Here is a 25687-nt window from a genome sequence, read left to right as displayed (position 1 = left end):
AGGAGTCCAAGGTCAGGAGCAAGGAAGGTACGTCAGAAACAGAAGGAAGAGACAAAAGCGTAATCAGGTAACGTTCCGAGGTCAGAGTACCGTGAGGATAATGGATCAAAGCTGAAGGGGTTAAACAGGCAGATTGTCAGAGCAAAGTCCAAAGTCAGGCAACAGATCAAGCATATAGAACTCAAGGCACAAGAGAGCACAAAGCACAAACCTCACAAGATGAATGTATGTTTGGCAGTGGTCTGGGAGAAGCTGCTCAGAAGTAGGCATTGTAATTACACCTCCCAGTCACAGATTGGCTAGTCAAGCTGTCCATCAACACACTCACAGCTCAGCACGCCCCTGTACCAGATTGGATAGTCAATGTGTCAATCAAAGTACTGACAGCTTCAGCACGCCCCTATACCGGATTGGACGGCTGAGCTGTCAGTAACTGCATCCAAGACACCCTGAGAGGTGGAGCCGTGACAGGTTGATGTACTGGAATGATAAAATACTGTAGGCTATATTTATGATTATTCTAATAAAAAGATTAAAATGCTAGAAAGTTTGTGTTCATAAGAACTACAGTGGCATGTCAAGCTTAGTAAACCAGCAGTCACTCTTCAAGCTGGAGAATAAATCAGACATCAGAGGTAACGGGTACTGATATTTAACCGTCATCTTGTTAAGGGAACGATAATCAATACACGGTCTTAATGAACCATCTTTCTTGGCCACAAAAAAAAACCCAGCACCTATAGGTGACGAGGATGGTCTAATATGACCCTTCTCCAATGACTCCTTAATATAGGATCGCATAGCATCATGTTCGGGTACTGATAAGTTGAAAAGCCGACCCTTGGGAAATTTACACCCAGGCATCAGCTCAATTGCACAGTCATAACGCCTATGAGGAGGCAAAGACGCAGACTTGCTCTCACTAAATACATCAGAAAAATCGGCTAGATAATCAGGAATATCCTGAGACTGAGGAGAGGTGGAGAAAACAGGAGCGTCCCTAAGAACACACTGACAACCCCAACTCACCACAGACCCAGATTTCCAATCCAAAACTGGATTATGAGTTTGCAACCAACGAAAACCCAGAATAATAGTATCATGCAAATTATGCAGCACCAAAAATTTACAATTTTCTTGGTGGTCTGGGGCAACCCGCATTGTCACCTGGGTCCAAAACTGAGGTTTATTCTCCGCCAAAGGAGTAGCATCAATACCCCTCAAAGGAATAGGCGTCCGCAGAGGCGTCATGGAAAAACCACAACGTTTAGCAAAGTCCAAATCCATCAGATTCAATGCTGCTCCTGAATCCACAAAAGCCTTCGTGGAAAACGTGGATAAGGAGCAGTTCAGAGTAATTGCCAAAAGAATCTTGGGTTGTATACTGCCCACAGTAAATGTGTGTGCAAAACGTTTCTCTCATTTTGGACAGACAGAAATAGTATGAGAGACGTCTCCACAGAAAAAACACAGCTTATTATGCCTTCTAAATTCCTGACATTGCGCCCTAGACAAAACTCTATCACATTGCATAGGTTCAGACATTTGTCCATAAGGTGGCAGCGCCTCTCGTGTAGTTTTGCGTTCACGTAAACGCCGATCAATTTGAATGGCTAATGACATAGAATCATCAAGACCAGAGGGAACAGGAAATCCCACCATAGTATCTTTTACGGTTTCTGACAAACCCTTCCGAAAGAGAGCTGCCAAGGCACTATCATTCCATGTAGTAAGGACCGCCCACTTTTGGAATTTTTGACAGTATAACTGCAAAACCCTGACCCTGATTCAACGCCAACAGGGCTCTCTCAGCTTGATCAATAGCATTAGGTTCATCATACAACAACCCCAAGGCTTGAAAAAATGCATCCACATTAGTCAGGATAGGATCTTCAGGTTTCAAAGAAAACGCCCAATCCTGGGGATCGCTGCGCAGCAAAGAGATGACAATTTTAACCTGCTGTGCAGAGCTCCCCGATGAATTAGGCTTCAAGGCAAGAAATAATTTACAATTATTCTTAAAATTCAAAAATTTAGACAGATCCCAAAAAAACACATCAGGAGTAGGGATCTTTGGTTCAGCAGCATGTGAATGAGCGAGATAGGCAGAAATTCCCCGCACTTCAGCAGTGAGCTGCTCCACACGTTCAGACAATTGCTTCATCTCCATTAAGAAAAAAAAAAAATCCTCCTACGGCCCCAGAGAAAAAGAGGAAAAAATATACATAAAAAAAAAAATTCTGACACTTTTTTTTTTTTCCTTTTACAATTCTTTCCTGCTTTTGAGTACCCTAGAATCTGCGGTATGGCTGGTGATTCTGTTATGAATGGGTCACCGAGGAGAAAAAAAAAAACATGCTAAGCCACAGAAAACCAGAGAAGTTGGTAACTATGCAGATTGCAGATCCCTGATCTTACCACACAACTAGCAGTAGCCGTGGAGCGTGCCTACGATGTTCCTAGATGCCTCGTCACGGCCGGAGGACTACATAAGCCTAAAGAAAGAAAAGGGAAAACTAACTGCCCCAGAGCAGACCCCAAAGGAATAGATAGCCCCCACACATGTATTGACGGTGAAACAAGATGAAGGCACAAACACAGGCAGGAAAATAGGCTGAGCAAATGATGGGGCCCAAACTAACTAGACAGGAAAGGAAAGGCAAGTCACTGTCTGCAGTCTGAAAAAAAACCCTACAAAAATAATGTCCAACACTTCTGATAGCAAAATTAACCCTGAAGTCACTAGACTTCTCCCACTATATCAGCACTCTGGAATATTCTGAGACAGAGCAAAAAGAGACCGAACTAGTAAGGGACAAAAAGCCAATTGGCAAAATACTGATAAATAAGAGTGGAAATTCAGCTCAGCCCCCAGCCGGGGCTGGACACCACACAAAAAACTGAATAGACTAACAATATCAAGTGTGAACATTAGCAGAAAAACTTAGCTTTAGATGACTGGAACAGAGCTGAAAAACCAAGAGCTGACAAGCCAGAAGGAATCACCAGCAACTGAATAGGGCGTCGGCTGTCTTAAATCCAATCTGAGAATCCTGAGATCCATTCGTCATCCTCATTCTCAGGTGGCAGATGTCCACCGATCAAACCAGCCGCACCACCTCCCGAACCAGAGAATGAACTCACAACAGGCATGTATGTCTTTGTTCTTCTCTGCAGGGGGCAGCTCTAATACACAACCCTTCAGGTAGGCTTGAGACTGGGATTTTGGAAAATTCTTCATTCTTTGAGCTAAAAGAAAATGTTTAAGGGGAAGTGTGTGAACACTTCTGCCCATCCAGGGGTCTCATCCCAGAAAAGGGAGAAAAATTAGCCACATGTTTAGTGAGGCAATTGGTTCAGTGACGCCGACGGGCGAGGATTTGTTGGTGACGTCTTGGTGCCCCTGTATGGATGACCTATGGAGATTGGAGATGGGTTGCCAGCTGGAGCTTGATACACATGCTGTGGGCATGATGGCTATTATCTGGATGTGAGGAACTATCTTAAGGATTGTTGTTACCAGCTGGAGCCGGAGACATGTGCTACGGTCATGGTATGGAGCATGAACTGTGACTACAGGCTACACTAGCAGGCTAAACAAAAGCTGTTGCTCATCCAAAAGTTGGGAGACAGTGGGTATCGCCTGGTATGGGGGCAGTAGATCTATTGGTCGCAGGATATGATCTTATTAACTGGGGACATTGCATTGTGATCATCTACCCGGAATTGCTGTAAGACCATAGATATAAAGAATAAAAACAGTTGCATTGTTAACCTGCCTAGGTGATTATTACAATCCCCAACTTCAGAGCTTCATACTGTGATGAGGTCAATCCGGGCCCTGAAGGCTCGCCAACATACATGACATAAGTAAGTAGATGTGGTAAAGACAGTAGATACTGCTTGTGCCTTGCGCAAAGCTCACTTTCTTTTTGCTTTAAAGATTCTCCTATCCTCAGCTGCATGTGCTCCTGAGGTGATTCTGCCTAACCAAGCTGGAAGGTCCAGGACAAGCTTCTCCCATTCTTTGATGCTGACTCTCAGGTCTTTGAGAGATGTTTTAAGTCAGTGTTTGTAAAGTTTCTTCTGCCCCCTAACTGTTCGCTTTTCCTGATACAGTTCTCGATACAGCATTTGTTTATGCATTTGGCTGTGTGGCATTCTGACCAAATGTCCAGCCTACCTGGCTTGGTCTTTCAGGAGAAGAGGGTAAACCCTAAAGAGCCCAGCTTGTTCCAGTATTGCTGTGTTTGGACATTGTCTTACCACCTGATGTGGAGAAGTCTGTGAAGACATCTCAGGTGAAAGTGATTGAGTTCTTTGGCATGCCAGATGTAGACAGTCCAGATCTTTCTGGCATAGAGAAGTTTGGTAAGGACCACTGCGCAGTAGACCTTCAGCTTGGTCGTAAGGCTGAGTTCCCTTTGTTCCCAGACGTTCTTACGCAGTTTCCCAAAGGTGATGCTGGCTTTGGCAATTCTGTTGTGGATCTCAGCGTCTATGGTTATGATGCGGGAGAGTGTGCTAGGTAGGTAAAGTTGTCGACTGCTCTGAGGTTGTGCTCCATCACTGTAATGTGTGGCTGCTAGAATGGTTTTTCTGAAACAAGTTGGCACATATTTTATGATCTTTTTGATATTGATAACAAGACTAAAGTTGTTGCAGGCTTGTGAAAAACAGTCCATATCATGCTGCATCTGTTTCTCTGTGCAGGTGTTGAGTGTGTAGTCATCAGCAAACAATAAGTCATGGATAACAGTCTCATACATCTTTGTAACAGACTTCAGTCCTTTGGGATTGAATAAATTGCATTCAGTCCTGGACTTGACATCGATTCAGTCTTCGTAGATCCTAAAGACATCTTTCAGCATGGTATGGCAGAAAATAGCATTTTGAAAAGGGTTGGGGCAAGTGCACAACCATTTTTTACACAGTTTGTAAGTGGGAAGGCCTCCGATTTGTCTCCATCATTCAGGACCTTCACCATCACTCCATCATGATGTTGTCAGACTATTCTGATGAACTTGCTTGCAGAGCCAAACTTTGCCATGATTTTCCACAGGCCTTCTCTGCTGACTGTATCAAAAGCCTTGGTCAAGTCTACACAGGTCACAAAAAGAATGCAGAGATGCTCCTGGCACATTTCCTGGAGTTGACATACCACAAAGACCATATCTGCCATCCCACATTCAGCATTGAAGCAGCACTGACTTTCATGTTGTAGACCTTGCTCAAGGTGCTAGAGCCGGCGGTTGAACAAGAGGCGAGTCAGAATCTTTCGAGCAGTGGACAGAAGGGAGATACCTTGATCATTCTTGCAAAATTGGCGGTTGTCTTTTCTCTTGTAGATGTGGATTATGCTGGTATCTTTCAGCTTTTGCGGAATCTGTTCCTTTTTCCACATGGACTGGAATAGTTTAGTCATCATTTGCATCAGGACAGGGCCATTTACTTTGTATACCTCGTCTGCTTTACATTCCTTGGCAGGTATAGCATTGTTTCCTGGTACTTTGCCACAGGAGAGTTGTTTTACTGCCTTCCTGACTTCATCTTAACTGGAAATAACATTAAGGTTCCTGTTGATTTCTATGTGGGGGAAGACGAGCATTGGCCTCATCGTGGATATTGGCAGGGTGATTAAGGACACTTTTGAAGTGCTCTGCCCACTGTTACAGAAACTGTTTCTTTTCTATTAACAGTCTAGTTCTGTTCTCGTTGATGAGGAGTTGGATGACTGAGGTTCATATACATCCTTTAGTGCATCATAGAAGCGCTTCAGGTCATGCCTGTCTGCATAGACCTGGATTTTGTCAGCCTTTTTGCTAAGCCATCTGTCCTGCATCTTGCATAGCTTTATCTGTACCGTTCTTTCCGTTTTGATAAAGGCATCCTTCTTGGCAAGAGAAGTGGGGTCATTTTGATGCTCTTTGTACTGCTGATGTTTCTATTCTAGGAGTGCCTTTAATTCTTTGTAGTTTTCATCAAGCCAATCTTAGTTACTTCAGGCTGCTGGTCCGTGATGCTCCAAGGGCCATATTGTAAATAGTATCTTTAAGAATCGTACACTCTTCTACAACACCGGTCTCATCTGCCTGCTGTGTGTCTGACAGTCTGTCAACTAGGTCATTGGAAAAGTCCACTGCAACCTTTTTGCTTTGCAGCCTGGAGACATTTAGCCACTTTGTAGGCTTTTGTCTTTGAGATCTCCTCGATGGCAGAATGCGAAGCGCGCACTTATACACAATGAGGCAGTGGTCGGTCCAGCAGTCAGAACCACATATGGCTCTCGTTGCTCTAAAGTCCACCCTATCTCTCTTCCTGTCAATGATATAGTCAATGAGATGCCAGTGCATCGAGCTCACGTATATCCACAATATCTTCTTGTGAGTGGGTAGATGGAACAGAGTGTTAGAGATGAGAATGTTATGTATATCACAAGTCTTGAGAAGCAGAAGGTCAATACTGTTACACTTGCCAATGCCATGCCATGTCTCCCAATGAATCCTACTCTGTTTTTATAGTCTCTTTCCACTTTGGCATTAAAGTCTCCAAGTATAACAAGCTTATTTTATGGGATTACTAGTATAATTGTGTCAAGTTCATCATAAAACTTATCCTTAATGTCATTGGAAAGGCACTAATCAGTGTAGCAAGCTTCTTGTTTGTAAGTGGGAGCTGAAATGTCATTAGGCGGTCATTGATGGCAGCACGGTGGCTCAGTGGTTAGTCCTGGGTTCTGGAGTCCTGGGTTCGAATCCCACCAAGGACAACATCTGCAAGGAGTTTGTATGTTCTCCCCGTGTTTGCGTGGGTTTCCTCCGGGCACTCCGGTTTCCTCCCACACGCCAAAGACATACTGATAGGGAAGACTGATGTGAGCCCCATCGGGGACAGTGATGAAAAATGTGTGCAAAACTGTAAAGTGCTGCGGAATATGTTAGCGCTATATAAAAAAATAAAAAGAAAAAGATTGATGTCCACCGGAAGCAGGGCAAGTTTACAAACAATGTGAGAATTGAGAGCAAATCCCACGCCTGCTTCTCATTGTTTAATGCTGCCTCGACCACTCCAGAAAAGCATATATCCACCACTACACTTGTCAGTTGGCCCTTATTTGCTAAGCACGTTTAGCTGAGTGCTGCTATGTCCATGTTAAAGCAAGCTGGCTCATTAGCAACTAGTGCCATTCTTGTCTCTGGTCTGTTTGCCTTAATATTGTTAAGCAGAGATCTCACATGCCATATGCCAAGGTTGAGTATCATCATTTTCTTCTTTGTGTGTTGACCGCTGTGAAGGATACCCACCAGATGCGGTAGGCTGGTAAAGTCAATAGCCACCAACAGTCAGTAAGAAAGAGCTGTACCACTTGTTTGTGCACTGTGTCCCTTTGACTTTCTTTAACCTTATTTGGAAAAAGTCCAGATGAGAAAAAGACTATAAAGCTAGTCTATAACCTAACCTCTCCTAAGTGAAAAACCAAAGGGCAGGAGGGATCCAAATGGGACAAAGACTGTAATGCTAGTCTAGATCCTAACCTCTCCTAATTGAAAGGTCAGAGGAGCCATGGTGAGTGTCATAGTGTAACGACGCTGACTGATGACAACTTCTAGTATCGGAATTTGTTATAGTATGTGTGCAGCTCTATTCCACTAGTGACAGAAAAAAATAGCAAGTTACATTATTTTTTTTGTCACTAGTGGAACAGAACCATATTTATTGGTTTTAACTTGAATTTATAAAATCAGAGAGTCAAATGGCTGCAGTGCAGTCATCTGAATAATTGATGAAAACCATACCAGACTTTTAACATGGTGATATAAAAAATTTACTGTACTGTAACTTGATTAGTCATTTATGGTAATGTTTGTAAGTTCTCCCCAAAATGTGTTTTATGTTAGGAATTTCTACACCACCTTAGTGCTTTCCTCTGCTCTTTACTTCAAGGCCCTTTGCTGCCAGTGTAGACATTTGACATGGCATCTCTGTGTCCATAGAAATGTGGATAGAGGTGGTCAAATGATAAACCTATGCCACCTCTTTACTAACTGTCCACTAATTATGTTTACTTAAGGGCAGGTGGAAAATGTATCTCCCATATTTGCACAGACATTGTTGAGGCCAGGAGATTGTCATTATCTACATTCCTATGGATAAAGGGATAAATGCCCTCCACTTGGACCCTCTCCTTTAGGCCAAGGGAGGGTCACTGAAAGTTAGGCTGGCAGCTACCTCATAGCATGATTCAATATCTATTATGTGTATTACTACATTTTCCCTGTAACAGACATTGAAAAGGATAAAGATTTCTCCCGCGCATCCCCCCTACTCTGGAACTCTCTACCCCAACATATCAGACTCTCACCTACCGTGGAATCCTTCAAAAGGAACCTGAAGACCTATCTCTTCCGACAAGCCTACAACCTGCAGTAACCACCAAACCAATACATGACCAGCTCTATCCTCACCTACTGTATCATCACCCATCCCTTTTAGACTATCAGCCCTCACGGTCAGGGTCCTCTCTCCTCTGTACCAGTCGTGACTTTTATTGTTTAGGATTATTGTACTTGTTTTTATTGTTAATTATTGTTTTTTATTGTTTTCTCTGGTTAATGGTCATGTGTTAATATGCACTTACATTGTGCATACACATTAACTTACTTTTCTCAGTTCAGTTTTGTTTTTTATTCATTTCATTGTGCATTTAGTGCATATATGGGTGTGACCGCCCTCTTTCTGAGCTGGGAAAGCCATCCAGTCTGGCCTAAGCTGTTACTAGTGGTTCAGCCGCTCGACCCTTATTCACATTCACGCCACTTGGCAAGTGAAAAGGTTTTAAATACTAGAGTAGGGACTGTCCCACAAGGGTTGCCGTGACGTGGCGGGATGGCTTGTACATTATTTTGATCAAAATTATGTTTACTAAATACCCTTATTATTATTATTACCTTTATGCATTATTTGCAGTATATTTTTTACTTTTAGTTCAGGATATTTGTGTGTTTTGCTTTTTGTTTTCTCTGGTTAATGGTCATGTGTTAATATGCACTTACATTGTGCATACACATTAACTTACTTTTCTCAGTTCAGATTTGTTTTTTATTCATTTCATTGTGCATTTAGTGCATATATGGGTGTGACCGCCCTCTTTCTGAGCTGGGAAAGCCATCCAGTCTGGCCTAAGCTGTTACTAGTGGTTCAGCCGCTCGACCCTTATTCACATTCACGCCACTTGGCAAGTGAAAAGGTTTTAAATACTAGAGTAGGGACTGTCCCACAAGTGTTGCCGTGACGTGGCGGGATGGCTTGTACATTATTTTGATCAAAATTATGTTTACTAAATACCCTTATTATTATTATTACCTTTATGCATTATTTGCAGTATATTTTTTACTTTTAGTTCAGGATATTTGTGTGTTTTGCTTTTTGTTTTCTCTTGTTTTTTATTATGTATGCCCCTTTTACACATGTAAAGCGCCATGGAGTAAATGGCGCTATAATAATAAATAATAATAATAAATTTGAATTTAATTTTTGATTGCTAGAGGTTTCACACCAGTTGGCGAACCTAACTAAAGAAGGTATGTCTTCCTCAAACAACTCGAGTGATTGAATTAAATTGGGCGATGCCTCTTCTGCTTTATATCACGCTGCTGCTATGCAGGTAGATGCAAGCTCCACTAGATGGCATAAAAAACGGATTAAAAACATATGTGACATGCACAAAATGTGACCAAGTCGGTCAGACAGTGCTCACGCCACCCAATGGCTGAAATACAACAAGAAAACACAAAATGACAAATTTGCAAAAATACTCTGCAGTAAAAAATATGGCAGTAATCAGCAAGTGCTGGATAACAAATACAGAGTATTTAGTTGATACGTTTTTTGCAAAAAATATATGCCAATCTGCTCCACCACGTCACAGTAACCCTTCACGGAGCAGTCCCTATCTAATGTATTTAAAACCTGAACATGTGAACAGTGTCTACATGAACAGGATACAGACAGGCGCCTCCTAGTATATGGGCTTGTGGTTTATGGCAGCTCATTTATGTGCATGTCACACAAGAGAGGGGTAGGGTCTCCCAAACCATGCTGAGCAAGGAAAAAACAGATTAAAACCATATGTGACATGCACAAAATGTGAACAAGTCGGTCAGACAGTGCTCACGCCACCCAATGGCTGAAATACAACAAGAAAACACAAAATGACAAATTTGCAAAAATACTCTGCAGTAAAAAATATGCCAGTAATCAGCAAGTGCTAGATAACAAATTCAGGGTATTTAGTCAATACGTTTTTTGCAAAAAATATATGCCAAGCTGCTCCACCATGTCACGGTAACCCTTCACGGAGAAGTCCCTATCTAATGTATTTAAAACCTGAACATGTGAACAGTGGCTAAATGAACAGGATACAGACAGGCACTTCCTAGTATATGGGCTTGTGGTTTATGGCAGCTCATTTATGTGCATGTCACACAAGAGAGGGGTGGGGTCTCCCTAACCATGCTGAGCAAAAAATGTATTGACTAAATACCCTGTATTTGTTATCCAGCACCTGCTGATTACTGCCATATTTTTTACTGCAGAGTATTTTTGCAAATTTGTCATTTTGTGTTTTCTTGTTGTATTCCAATAGATGGCAACAGAGTGGATGGAGGACTGCACACAGCAAGAGTAGACCTGCAGTGGAGCATCGAGGCTACCAGCAGGTGGCAGCAGAATAGTCAAACAAGACAGGTCAAATCCTAGACTGTAGCGCAGTACCAAAGGAATAACCAAACTCAGGGTCAGAGACAAGCCAGGGGGTCGGTAACGGTCAGGAGTGGATATGCCAAAGGCAAGAGACAAAAGCAGGTCAGGGTCCAAGCCGAGTTCAAGTACCATGAAGTCCAGACACAAAGGGGACACACAGAATCAGGACAGGGAGCAGGGAATAACACAGACACCGGTCAAGTCAGGAATAACAGCAGGACAAATCAGGGTGTAAGGCTGGTTTTACACTAGCGTTTGATCGCGCAGCGCATCGTGCGCTATTGGGCGCACTCGCAATGTTCCTCTATCTTTAACATGGTGATCACAGGGTCTTGTGAATGTACGCGCTCATCAGCATTTAGCATGCACTGCACATTTTACAGGTGTGCGCCCAGATGCGCCGAAGCTACATGTTGCATTTTTTGCTCCGCCTACATACTTAAAAAAATCGCGCGCACGTGTGCACTCGATGTGCGCCCAAAAATAGCATTACAGTCTATGTGATCGCTGACGAGCGCTTGGCACCGCGCACGTCAGCGCCTTGTGCGCGCACGCGCATTAAGTAAACAATGTCTAGACACTTGTCTAAAACTCCCCCTAAACAAGCAACATTGTTTGGGAGGAGTGTAGATAAAAGAAGGTGTCTTCAGGGTCAGACAATTACTCTACAGACAGCCTTGCAGAGAGCAGACAAAAGCCCAGAAGAGCCTTCCAAGTGTGGATTCAAGATTCAGGAGCCAAAATGTGAGTATTCTTCAACATAATGTCTGTGTGTCCTGTTCAATTTTATAATGTACTAATGTTTATTTTGTTTTCATTTCAGCATGTCTTCTTCTGGATCGATCTATTCGCCATCTCGGCGAAAACTGTCCCAAGCTGATCGTGAGGTGACAATCTTGCTGCCTTTGGGTATAGACGAAGGACAGAAACAGTCATAAGGTCAAGAATAAAACTGAAGGAATTTTATTGATACATAAAAATCATACAGACAGACAAATACAAATACAAGTGGGGGCTGGAAGATGTAAAGGTCATTCAAACCACATATGTGAGGCCCAGGGTAGGTTTGTAGGAAGACGGATATATATTAATATCATAGCACAAGAATCATATGTGCACAGTGGCAAAATAGAAATAAACCGCAGGTACATGACATCATCATACAATGCAAGTAACCAGCACAGCAACCATATGTGCATAATAGCACAAAAGGGAAACCTGACATAAGTGAAGTCAACAAGGCCTAAATATGGCCATATATGTCATGTACGTAGGTAACAAATAAATGTGCAAAAGGAAAACAATAAAGGAGCTCAAGTACCTGCACACAGAATGGCCGCCTTCCTCCACGTCCCACCCGCCCCGACGCGCGTTTCGGCGTGCCTTTATCAAGGGGCATAAGGTAATAGGCATAGAAATGGTCCTTAAATACCCCCGGACCCGGAAGCCACCATTGCAACCGCGCGGCCCTCTGGTGATGTCACGAGCGCGAGATCGCGCTCATGCGGGCAGCCAAGATCCGAGTCACGCGGGCCCCACGTGACCCGGAAGTCGGCGCACCGCTGAGCTGCGAGCCAGCGACGCGCACCAGCAGAGTGCAGGCTCATTGGAATGGAGGGCCAGGACGCGCCATGGCCAGTACTGGCAGGAAGATGGGCAAACACCGGCAAGACATATAGAACATAAATTAACAAACATTGTGTATCAATGAAAGGTGCCATAAAATAGTGGAGACAGGATCATTTAATATAAACCATTTAGTACAAGGTAAATTCCGTTCCACAAAGCACCCTTTAAAGAAGCTGATAATAGAACCTATACGGGGTTCCATAACCATCACCTGACGACATATATACACCGTCCATAGAGATGGAAATATCAACCCCCCAGAACATAGAATGTACAAAATATAAGAAAAACACCCCAAAATATAATACAAATGTGCATGCATACGACCAAAGAGACATATATGCAAATATACAGCAATATAATTTTAATAGACAACAATGAATGTATCAACTTGTACATATAATAAAGACATATTATTGTCTAGTGCCAAATTATGAATACACATAAATGTACAAAAAACATGATACATGATACATATGCATATGCATACACATATATACCCCCAAAATAACAAAGGGGAAGGGGGGAAAATTATTTGGGGAGAAGAGGGGTTTTTTTTGGCGGCTGTAGACGTATGGGCCAATGCCATGTCAGTAAACCGGCGATGAGCGTCCGTGGGATAACCAGACACGGGGAACAATATTCAAAAGTCAAACACCTAGAACATAACAAAAAAACATGTTAAAACCATATAAAATAAATATATGCGGGAGAAAGACCAACACAGTGAATCGGCAACTAAGGAAATGGCGAAAAGCTGAGGTTCTCATTCAGTCCTAGTGGCTGGACAGTATCAAGCGTCCAGATCCATCTATTCTCTAGCTGACCAAGGCGTTTGGACAAATTCCCACCTCTAATGTTAATGTCCAAAACGTCAATTCCCCGTACACGTAGAAGATCACTGTTACATTGATGGAGCAGCTTAAAATGTTTGGGAATGGTTTTGAGGGTGGTTGTCTCGTCGTGACCACTGGCGGCCTGTATACCCAAAACGTGTTCCGTAATCCGGACTTTTAGTTGTCTAGTTGTCATCCCCACATAGATTAACCCACATGGGCAAGTGGCAAAATAGACAACGTATCTTGTGGTACACGTAATCCGTTTTTTAATTCTGAAATTTCTGGTACCGCCGGAATTGAAGAAATCATCACATCTATCCACGTTAGGGCAAGCCACACAGCGGCCACAAGGAAAACAACCACCCCCAAAAGAAGCGGTATCCAGAAACGTTTGTGGCTGTGACCCCACGTGATGACTCCTAGCCAAGAGATCACGTAGGTTCTTAGCACGTCTAAAAGTAATCATTGGACGTTGGGGCAGAAATTTCCGGATTATAGGGTCTACTTGCAAAATAGGCCATGCCCTTGTTAGTACGGCCCGAACACGATCCGAGCATAGATGATACGTGGTGATCAATCTACAATGATTCTCACCCTCAGGTGACCTAGCCTGTTTTTTTTATAGCAGATGGTTACGGTTAGAGTACTTGGCCCTATGATAGGCCTTCTTAATAATCCGCCTACTATACCCACGCTCCAGGAATCGTAGCTTTAATTCCTCAGCCCGCTTCTCAGAATCCACATCCGATGAACACAACCTTCTCAAACGAAGAAATTGTCCTATCGGTATGGATGCTATCATATGATGTGGATGACAGGATGAGGCGTGTAATAGTGTATTAGTAGAAGTTGGCTTACGGAAAATGTCTGTATTTACATTGCCACTCGTATCTTTGGAAATGGAGACATCCAAAAAATTAATTTTGGTACTATCCAATTCACAGGTCAAGGTAATATTCAATTCACTGCTATTGAGGCACTCAATAAATTGCGCAAGATCGATGGCCGTGCCCTGCCAGACGAACAGGATGTCGTCGATATACCGCGTCCAAAAGGGGACACTGTTGTGAGTTCATTTTCCCCTTCATTACTGAGGCCTGAGGAACTCCCTCTTCTGGTAAAGAAAGGTAGTGAGCCTGATTATCAAACACCTGAGGCTGATGATGATGACTTTGCTGAGTGGAGTTGCTGACTGGATATAAGGCTGCCGACGCCCTTCTACCCTGCGGGTGATTTCTCTGTGGGATCCTTGGAGACCAGTCTGAATTCCTGCTCCTCTAAAGCTAAGTTTGCTGCTCGGCCTTTTTCTTTGTGCTTTGACTTTGTTTTGCTTTGTTTTTCTGGATTTCTGCCATTCCCTGCTGGGGTGTGCTGAATTCATTTAGCTCTGTCTTCTGAAAATACCTGAGTGCTGATTTAGTTTTTGAAGCCTAGCTGCTTCAGGGCCTTTTTCATATCAGCTTGTTGGCTTATGTCTTTGATAGGGTTTTGGCAGATTGCAGACAGCAGCCTTCCTGTCCTTTCCTATCTAGGTAGCTTCGGGCCCCATCTTTGCTCAGTCTATCTTTCTGTCTGTGTTAGTATTTTCATCTTGCTTCACCGTCATTATATGTTGGGGGCTGCCTATTGCTTTGGGGTCTGCTCTGGGGCAGTTTAGATTTCCCCTTTCTTTCTTTAGGCCTATGTAATTCTCCGGCTGTGATCGAGGGGTCTAGGGCATCGTAGGAACCCCCCACGGCTACTGCTAGTTGTGTTGATAGGTTCAGGGGTCTGCAATCTGATAGTTGCCAACTTCTCTGGTTTTCTGGACTTACCTTGTATTTCTGCTTTTGCCTCCTACGGTGACTCATTCATAACAGAATCACCCGCCATACCGCAGATTCTAGGGTACTCAATAGCAGGAAAGAATTGTAAAAAAAAAGAAAAAAAGTGTATATTTTTTCCTCTATATCTCTGAGGCCGTAGGGGGAATTTTTTTTTTTCTCTCAATGGAGATAAAGCAATTGTCTGATCGTGTGGAGCAGCTCGCTGCGGAAGTGCGAGGAATTTCCGCCTACCTTGCTCATTCACAGGCTGCTGAACCAAAGATTCCTACACCTGATGTATTTTTTGGGGATCGGTCTAAATTTTTGAATTTCAAAAATAATTGTAAATTATTTTTTGCCTTGAAGCCTAACTCGTCAGGGAGCTCCGCGCAGCAGGTTAAAATTATCATCTCTTTGCTGCGTGGCGATCCCCAGGATTGGGCGATTTCTTTGAAACCAGATGATCCTATTCTGACTAATGTGAACGCATTCTTTCAAGCTTTGGGGTTGTTGTATGATGAACCTAATGCCATTGATCAGGCTGAAAAGACCCTGCTGGCATTGAGCCAGGGTCGTGATTCTGCAGAATTGTACTGTCAAAAATTCCGAAAGTGGGCAGTACTTACTACCTGGAATGATAATGCCTTGGCTGCTCTCTTTCGGAAGGGGTTGTCAGAAGCTGTAAAAGATACTATGGTGGGATTTCCTGTTCCCTCTGGTCTTGACGATTCTATGTCTTTAGCCATTCAGGTTGATCGGCGTTTGCGCGAACGCAAAGCTGCACGAGAAGTGTTGCCACCTGTTGAACAAATGTCTGAACCTATGCAATGTGATAGAGTTTTTTCCAGAGAGCAGCGTCAGGAGTTCAGAAGGCGTAATAAGTTGTGTTTTTTCTGTGGAGATGCCTCGCATATTATTTCTGTCTGTCCTAAACGAGAGAAACGCTTTGCACACACGTTTTCTGTTGGGGGTGTTCAACCTAAGTTTCTTCTGGCTATTACTCTGATCTGCTCCCTGTCCACATTTTCCGCCAAGGCTTTTGTGGATTCGGGAGCAGCCCTAAACCTAATGGACTTGGATTTTGCTAAACGTTGTGGATTTCCGATGACTCCTCTGCAGACGCCTATCCCTTTGAGGGGGATTGATGCTACTCCTTTGGCTAAAAATAAACCCCAGTTTTGGACCCAGGTGGTAATGCGGGTCGCCCCAGACCATCAAGAAAATTGCAGATTTTTGGTGTTACATAATCTGCATGATACTATTGTTCTGGGGTTTCCCTGGTTACAGATTCATAATCCAGTTTTGGATTGGAAATCTGTGTCTGTGGTGAGTTGGGGTTGTCGGTGTGCCTTTAGTGAGGCTCCGGTGTTTTCCACCTCTCCTCAGTCGCATGATGTTCCTGATTATTTGGCGGACTTTTATGATGTATTTAGTGAGAATGAGTCTGCGTCTCTGCCTCCTCATAGGAGTTATGACTGTGCAATTGAACTGAGCCCGGGGTGTAAATTTCCCAAGGGTCGGCTCTTCAATTTATCTGTACCCGAGCACGAGGCTATGCGATCCTATATTAAGGAGGCGTTGGAGAAGGGTCATATTAGACCATCCTCGTCACCCTTAGGTGCCGTTTTTTTTTTTGTAGCCAAAAAGGATGGATCATTAAGACCTTGTATTGATTATCGTGCCCTCAACAAAATTACTGTTAAATATCAGTATCCGTTACCCCTGATTTCTGATCTATTCTCCAGAGTTAAAGGTGCTTGCTGGTTTACCAAGCTTGACCTCAGGGGGGCGTATAATCTTATTCGCATTAAGCATGGGGATGAATGGAAGACGGCGTTTAATACTCCGGAGGGACATTTTGAGTACCTGGTGATGCCTTTTGGGCTCACTAATGCCCCTTCTGTCTTCCAGTGCTTCATGAACGATATTTTCCGAGATTTTGTCGATAAATTTTTGATTATCTATCTGGATGATATTTTGATCTTCTCCAAGGATTGGGATTCTCATGTGGAACATATTCGGACTGTGTTCGGATCTTGAGCGAGAATTCCCTGTATGTCAAAGGATCTAAATGCCTTTTTGGAGTACAGAGGATTTCTTTTTTGGGATTTATTTTGTCCCCGTCAACTATTGAAATGGACCCGGCCAAGGTACAGGCCATTCACGATTGGGTTCAGCCCACTTCTTTGAAGGCCCTCCAGAAGTTTTTGGGTTTTGCTAATTTTTATCGGAAATTTATAGCAAAATTTTCTAGTATTGCCAAGCCATTGACGGATTTGACTAAAAAGGGTGCTGATGTGTTAAATTGGTCTCCGGAGGCTGTTTCGTCCTTTCAGGAGCTGAAGCGAAGATTAACCTCCGCCCCGGTTTTGCGGCAACCTGATGTCTCACTTCCATTCCAGGTAGAGGTGGATGCTTCTGAGATTGGTGCAGGAGCTGTTTTGTCCCAAAAGGATCCTGTAACATCTAAAATGAATCCCTGTGCTTTCTTTTCCCGAAAGTTCTCTCCATCTGAACGTAACTATGATGTGGGGAATAGGGAGCTGTTGGCCATGAAATGGGCATTTGAGGAGTGGAGACATTGGTTGGAGGGAGCTAAGCATCAAGTCGTGGTCCTCACTGACCACAAGAATTTGATTTACCTACAGTCGGCTAAGCGCTTGAACCCTAGACAGGCTAGGTGGGCCTTGTTTTTTACACGTTTTGATTTTGTGGTTTCTTTTCTTCCTGGAACAAAGAATGTCAAGGCAGATGCCCTCTCTAGGAGCTTCTTTGCTGATTCTCCTGTGGTGACCAAGCCTGCTACCATCTTAGGCGAAGGGGTAGTTCTTTCTGCCATCTCGCCCGATTTGAGACGTGCTCTGGAAGAGTTCCAGGAGAACAAACCTGAGCGTTGTCCCAGTGGAAAGTTGTATGTTCCTGACCAGTGGAAGAAGAGAGTGATGTCTGAAGTTCATTGCTCTGCTTTGGCTGGTCATCCAGGTATTTTTGGTGCTAGAGATCTGGTGAGTCGTTTTTTTTGGTGGCCCTCCTTGTCTCGTGATGTCAGGAATTTTGTGCAGTCCTGTGGGACGTGCTCCCGGTCTAAATCGTGTTCTCGCTCTAGTGGGTTGTTGATACCTTTGCCTGTCCCCAAGAGGCCATGGACCCATATTTCAATGGATTTCATCTCTGATATGCCTGTCTCTCAGAGGATGACTGTTATTTGGGTGACTTGTGATAGGTTCTCTAAGATGGTTCATCTTGTACCACTCCCTAAGTTGCCATCTTCCTCTGAGTTGGTGCCCCTGAACCACAACAGGTGGTTCGTTTGCACGGGATTCCTGAGAACATTGTATCTGACAGAGGAGTCCAGTTTGTGTCTAGATTTTGGAGAACTTTCTGTTCCAGGCTGGGAATTCAGTTGTCCTTCTCCTCTGCTTTTCACCCTCAGACCAATGGGCAGACAGAGAGAACAAACCAGACCTTGGAGTCATATTTGAGATGTTTTATTTCTGCTGATCAGGATGATTGGGTTTCATTTTTGCCCTTGGCCGAATTTGCTTTAAATAATAGAGCTAGTTCTGCCACTTTGATGTTACATTTTTTTTGTAACTTTGGGTTTCATCCTCGATTTTCTTCAGGGCAGGTGGAGCCCTCTGCCTGCCCAGGTGTTGACACTGTGGTGGAGAGAATGCACCAGATCTGGGACCAAGTGTTGGATAAGTTATCTCTCTCCCAGGAAAAGGCCCAGCGGTTTTCCAACCGACATAGGACCATTGGTCCCCAGTTTAAGGTTGGTGATATGGTGTGGTTATCATCAAAAAATATTGCTATGAAGGTGGCTTCTCCTAAGTTTAAACCTAGATTTATTGGACCTTACAAGATTGTGGAGATTATTAATCCGGTCTCTTTTCGTTTGGCTCTTCCTGTCACATTTAAAATCCATAATGTGTTCCATAAATCTTTGTTGAAGAGGTTTGTTGAACCTGTTGTTCCGGGGGTGGCACCTCCAGACCCTGTATTGGTTGAAGGTAACATGGAATATGAGGTAGAGAAAGTACTGGATTCCCGTCTGGCTAGACGGAGACTCCAGTATTTGGTTAAGTGGAAGGGTTATGGTCAGGAGGATAATTCCTGGGTCTCTGCCTCTGATATTCATGCCAAAAGATTGGTGCGTGCCTTTCATCGGGCTCACCCTGATCGCCCTGGCGGCGTAGTTGAGGGTTCGGTGACCCCTCCTCAAGGGGGAGGTACTGTTGTGAGTTCATTTTCCCTTCATTACTGAGGCCTGAGGAACTCCCTCTTCTGGTAAAGAAAGGTAGTGAGCCTGATTATCAAACACCTGAGGCTGATGATGATGACTGGCTGAGTGGAGTTGCTGACTGGATATAAGGCTGCCGACGCCCTTCTGCCCTGCAGGTGATTTCTCTGTGGGATCCTTGGAGACCAGTCTGAATTCCTGCTCCTCTAAAGCTGAGTTTTTTGCTCGGCCTTTTTCTTTGTGCTTTGACTTTGTTTTGCTTTGTTTTTCTGGATTTCTGCCATTCCCTGCTGGGGTGTGCTGAATTCATTTAGCTCTGTCTTCTGAAAATACCTGAGTGCTGATTTAGTTTTTGAAGCCTAGCTGCTTCATGGCCTTTTTCATATCAGCTTGTTGGCTTATGTCTTTGATAGGGTTTTGGCAGATTGCAGACAGCAGCCTTCCTGTCCTTTCCTATCTAGGTAGTTTGCTCAGTCTATCTTTCTGTCTGTGTTAGTATTTTCATCTTGCTTCACCGTCATTATATGTTGGAGGCTGCCTATTGCTTTGGGGTCTGCTCTGGGGCAGTTTAGATTTCCCCTTTCTTTCTTTAGGCCTATGTAATTCTCCGGCTGTGATCGAGGGGTCTAGGGCATCGTAGGAACCCCCCACGGCTACTGCTAGTTGTGTTGATAGGTTCAGGGGTCTGCAATCTGATAGTTGCCAACTTCTCTGGTTTTCTGGACTTAGCTTGTATTTCTGCTTTTGCCTCCTACAGTGACTCATTCATAACAGGACACGGTCTATCGACACATCCGGTCCGACTGGAAGAGGTCCCTCTCCCACAGCCCCAGGAACAGATTAGCATAGGCTGGCGCAAAGGCCACGCCCATGGCTTTCCCCTGGAGCTGCAGGAAGAAGGACCCCTTAAACACAAAGAAATTGTGCGTGAGGGTGAATTCAAGCAGTTCCAGCAGGAGTCCCTTCAAACCACTCGACAAATTAGAGGTTTGAAGAAAAAACCGAACCGCGGCAATGCCATCTTTGTGTCTGATATTCGTATATAGGGACTCCACATCCGCTGAAACTAACAAGGATTCACCCTCAAGGCATAGGCCATCGACCTTGCGCAGAAGTTCCCCTGTATCCTTCAAATATGAAGGGAGAGTCGTGACAAGGGGCTGGAGGTGGAAATCGATCCAACGATTGACATGCTCCAAGAAGTTACCCCTCCCTGACACAATAGGCCGATCAGGTGGCGATCTCAGATCCTTATGGACCTTTGGCAATAAATAGAATGTGGCCACTGTGGGCTCACTAACCAGTAGTGCTGAAGCCAGCTCCTTGGTGACAATGCCGTCCCGTGTTGCCCTTTTGATAATACTCTCCAATTGACTAGAGTATGCGCTAAGGGGATTATACATCAGTTTTTTATAGCAAATGCTATTGTTCAACTGGCGATAAGCTTCCTTCTCATATAACTTAGTTGGCCACAAGACGACTTTACCACCTTTATCGGCCGGCTTCAGCACCTCATCCGGAAGATTCTGAAAATATATAAGTCTAGCACGTTCCTCCCTGGTCAAATTATCATCCCTGATAAATTTAGGGATCTGGGAAAGTTCACGAGTCACCACCTGGACAAAGAGGTCAACACGCGCGTCGGGGCGGGTGGGACGTGGAGGAAGGCGGCCATTCTGTGTGCAGGTACTTGAGCTCCTTTATTGTTTTCCTTTTGCACATTTATTTGTTACCTACGTACATGACATATATGGCCATATTTAGGCCTTGTTGACTTCACTTATGTCAGGTTTCCCTTTTGTGCTATTATGCACATATGGTTGCTGTACTGGTTACTTGCATTGTATGATGATGTCATGTACCTGCGGTTTATTTCTATTTTGCCACTGTGCACATATGATTCTTGTGCTATGATATTAATATATATCTGTCTTCCTACAAACCTACCCTGGGCCTCACATATGTGGTTTGAATGACCTTTACATCTTCCAGCCCCCACTTGTATTTGTATTTGTCTGTCTGTATGATTTTTATGTATCAATAAAATTCCTTCAGTTTTATTCTTGACCTTATGACTGTTTCTGCCCTTCGTCTATGACTTTAGTATTACAGTTGGTCTTCTTTGTCTGTACTTATTGTGGGTGTGAGATTTAATATCTCCTATTTATATTCTACTACATACCCACTATGATCATTGGATTTATCTTATACGTGCCTTTGGGTAAGTGTAGCTGCCTCTAGAAATGTGTTTTAATTTTTGATTTCTTTACAGACATCGGACACGGGCAGTGAAGATGGAGTGCGGGAGCGGTCTGAGCGGGAGCGGTCTGAGCAGGAGCGGTCTGAGTGGGAGCGTTCTGAGCGGGAGCATTCTGAGCGGGAGGATTCAGAGCGGGAGCAGCGTAGTCAAGTCGTGGCGAGGAGACGCAATGTGAGTATATAATGTGCCTTTTTTTTTTCTGTCTTTATTTTCATCTTTTATCTTGCTTCTTCTCTGTTTCTTTTTCATTCTCCAAAATTACAAACATTCTAATATATTTCTTTTTTTTTTTTAGGTTCCACAACGGGATGACGAAGAAGTCTACATTGACAACGAGCACCTGATCCGCCTCGTTGAGGAGCGTATCCCATTGTGGGACAGTGACCAGCAGTACAAAGACACAGTGGTGACCCGGCAGCTCTGGAATGAGGTGGCCGCAGCGATGATGGATGGCTGGGACAGTGCCTCTGCAGCTTCCAAAAGGACGTTCAGTAAGTATAAAGATGCTCTGTGGTACTGCATTGATTTTTTGTCCTGATGGTGCTGTTGTTTTTTTGGCAAGATATATTCTTGCATTAAAAACACCAATGCCATGTGGCACATTGTGATTGATTTTGGTCTTCAACTGCTGCATTGATTTATGGTCCTGATGGTGCTGGTGTTTTTTTGGCAAGATATATTCTTGCATTAAAAACACCAATGCCATGTGGCACACTGTGATTGATTTTGGTCTTCAACTGCTGCATTGATTTATGGTCCTCATGGTGCTGGTGCTTTTATGGCAAGATATATTGTAGTGAAAAGTTCAATCTGTTGTGTGTGCTGATATTTAAGTTGCCTTAAGTGCATTTTATAATTTTATTTTGTTTTTTTGTTTTTTTCCCAACAGTGAACAAAATACGCACACGTTGGCGCTCAATGAAGGACCGCTTCAACACTGATGTTCGTGCTGAGGGACAGGTTCGGAGTGGTTCAGCGGCAAGGCACAGAAGAAAGTACTGCTACTATTGAGAGTTGGCTTTCCTGTGACCGGTCCTTTGCAGCAGAGCGTAAGTTTTTTTTTTTGTTTTGCTATTACTATGTGCTTTTCAATTCAACAGGTGATGCTTCTTGTAAATACATGATACTAATGTTTTCCCTTTCTTTCCACAGCACTTGGAGCAGCACCTTGCAACCTGTCCCGGGAGCGGTTCTTCATCAATCGACCTCGGACCCGTCCCAGCCATCCAACAGCCAGGAAGCATCTTGCAGATCAGCAACACAGACAGCTGGTGACCAGGAAGCTGGTCCATCAGGTGTTCCCCTGTCCCAGGTCTCTGTCACTGGTTATACGGGCACTACCCGCCAGTGGCAGAGGACCTCGGACAGGTCTGTCATGCCCGAGTTCATGCACTTGAGCGAGGCCTTTCAGGCCAGCCTCAAGGCGCTGTCCGCCAGAACGGAAAGCGGTTTTTCCCTGAAGGAACGTGGTTTTAACCACAAGGAACACCGCTTCCACTATGTCGACCAGCGCCCTGACCGTCTGGAGCCCGACCTCAACAGACTGGCGCACCATTTTTTCAGTAAAATTGAACAGGGCATGGCAGAACACCTTAGTCCTGAGCAACAGCTGAGTGTGTTACAGGCCTGCAACACTGCTTACTTGCAGGCTATGCAGCAGAATCGGTATGTTCAGCAGTTAGTGGTGTCATTTCCAACAGTTCCACCGCTGTCTCGCTTTACCACACTACCGACTTCTGCTGCATACCACTGCACGGCCACCTGCATTACCAGCGAAGCCGGACACCACTTCACCACCCCAAGTCTGAGTGCTGCTGGACACTCCTCCGCCACCACCACTATGTCAAGCGCTGCTCCTGTATGGAGCACCACCACCGCCAAAGCATCACCAGCTTGGAGCCAAACCACCACAGAACCTGCTTGGGCCACTGACACCACCAGTCAACACCAAAGGAGCACCGCCAGCACTCCTCAGGAACAGAGCACCGCCAGCATTCCTCAGCAACAGAGCACCGCCAGCAATCCTCAGCAACAGAGCACCGCCAGCACTCCTCAGCAACAGAGCACCGCCAGCACTCATCAGCAAAAGAGCACCGGCAGCTCTCCTCATCTAAGGAGTTCCGGCAGCACTCCGCATCAATGGAGCACCACCACCACTCCTCATCAAAGGAGCACCACCACCACTCCTCATTGAAAGATAACCGCCACCAATTCTCCTCCTCGGAGTCCCCAAAGAACTTTGGCTGAGATCCCAGACAGGCAGCCTCCTGCTCGGAGCATCGACCCAACTTTCTCCCCTTCTAGGAGCACCGCCACTGCCACTTGCAGCAGCACCGACACTGACACCACAGAGCAGCAAAGTGGGGATCCGCATTCCCTTTTTTACAGGGCAACGCCACAGTCCACCGTCACCAGGCGGTCAACAAAAGTAAGGCGTTCACAGGCTGCCAGTCGGTCCGGGCAGGATATTCCTGCGCCAAAGAAAATGAAAAAAAAAACTTTGTTCGTCCATCCACCCTCTCCTCCTAATGTCTCTCAACATGCCTCTTTGTCCATTCCAGAGCTCCCTTCCCCCAGTACTTTCGTCGCCACATCTCCTAGAGCCTCTTCCTCCACCTCCAGTCGTTCCTCGTCTTTCCACACACCCAAAGTGTCTCAAACTTCCCCCAAACGTCATTCCTAATAAAATATATATATATTTTTGTTACAAAATAAATGTGCACTTGTGCTTTCACAAAATCTGGATTGGTTACTGTGTCTATTGCCAACTACACACACTGCACCGTACACTTAGTGTTTTTGCCACCAGATATCTCCATTACTGACATGTTTCTTGTGTCAGTCTTGGAGATTTGTGGTGTCAGCGCAACAAATCTACATGACTTGTCTTTTCCACAGCAATCTCTACATTCTTGTAATATTGCGCGGTTCCCCAACTCCAGTCCTCAAGGGCCACCAACAGATCATGTTGTATGGAATCCTCTTTTTATTTCATTACAACATGATCTATTGGTGGACCTTGAGGAGTGGAGTTGGGGAACCCTGGTGGATCCAGTCTGTGCAATATACAAGAAAGTAAAGACTGCTGTGGAAAAGACAAATCATATAGATTGGTTTGTTTTTTTTAAACCAATCTACATGACTTGTCTGTTCCACAGCAATCTCTACATTCTTGTAATATTGCACGGTTCCCCAAATCCAGTCCTCATGGGCCACCAACAGATCATGTTGTATGGAATCCTCTTTTTATTTCATTACAACATGATCTGTTGGTGGACCTTGAGGACTGAAATTGGGGAACCTTGCTGTATCCAGTCTGTGCAATATTACACGAATGTAGAGAGTTACCTACTCAGGAGTATTAGTGAATTCATGATGCACAAAACACAGCATTATAAATTCACTGATACACCTGGCTACTTGCTAATGGTATTGGGAGTATAAAAACTGAGAATACACTCAGCACAGGTATCAAAACAGTTTTTTTTATTAACATGCCAACAACATGCAATAAAATTTTTTTACAACATTTGCACTTGCCATTCCACCCGTCCTACTTCTGAGTTGAAGTAGGCCGCAAATTGGTCCCTCATTTGGCCAACTTCAACGGATGACCTGAGAGGGTGCTGTGTATATTCTGGCAAAGGATTAGGAGCAACATCATCAAGATCAAAGTTCAGGTGCTCTCGAGAAATAACAAAATTATGTAGAACAACACAGGCCTTGACCACCTCATCCACTGTTTCCAGTTTAAGATTAATAGCTGTGCCAAGAATGCGCCATCTCGATACAAGTATACTAAAAGCACACTCTACTGTTCTCCTGGCCCTGGTTAGCCTGTAATTAAAAATTCTTTTTTGTAGGTCCAAGTCCCGGCTGGAGTAGGGTTTGAGGAGGTTTTGGCACATCTGGAACGCTTCATCACCAACCATTACAAATGGCTGTGGCGGACCTTCGGTGTTGGGAAGAGGACGTGGCATGGGAAAATTGAAGTTGTTGCCATACAACCTCCTGCCCATGTCCGATGTCTTAAAAGCCTGGGAGTCATTCCCACGGCCAAATGCACCAATGTCCACTGCAATAAACTTACAGTCTGCATCCGCAATGGCCGTCAGTACAGTAGAAAAGTACTTTTTGTAGTTATAGAACT

General features: G+C 44.3%; 1 protein-coding gene across 2 annotated transcripts in view; it reads right to left on the bottom strand.

Moving 5' to 3' along the window:
• The window catches only part of VEPH1 (ventricular zone expressed PH domain containing 1), a 915267-nt gene that overhangs the window by 728288 nt on the left and 161292 nt on the right, over positions 1–25687 (bottom strand). Inside the window, exon 6 of one of the 2 annotated variants that reach the window (XM_073578995.1) lies at positions 11728–13048. The exons of the other annotated variant lie outside the window; for it this stretch is intronic. Coding sequence (XP_073435096.1) covers positions 13041–13048 — 8 coding nt within the window. The 3' untranslated portion in view covers positions 11728–13040. Of the gene's footprint in view, positions 1–11727; positions 13049–25687 lie in introns of those variants that run through there. 2 annotated transcript variants of the gene reach the window in all.

This window comes from Dendrobates tinctorius, unplaced genomic scaffold (assembly GCF_039654945.1).
Source record: "Dendrobates tinctorius isolate UK_male_01 unplaced genomic scaffold, ASM3965494v1 ptg000060l, whole genome shotgun sequence".
Lineage (NCBI taxonomy): Eukaryota > Metazoa > Chordata > Amphibia > Anura > Dendrobatidae > Dendrobates > Dendrobates tinctorius.
Note: the sequence above shows the minus strand (reverse complement) of the source record. Positions and strands in the feature narration are given on the sequence as shown.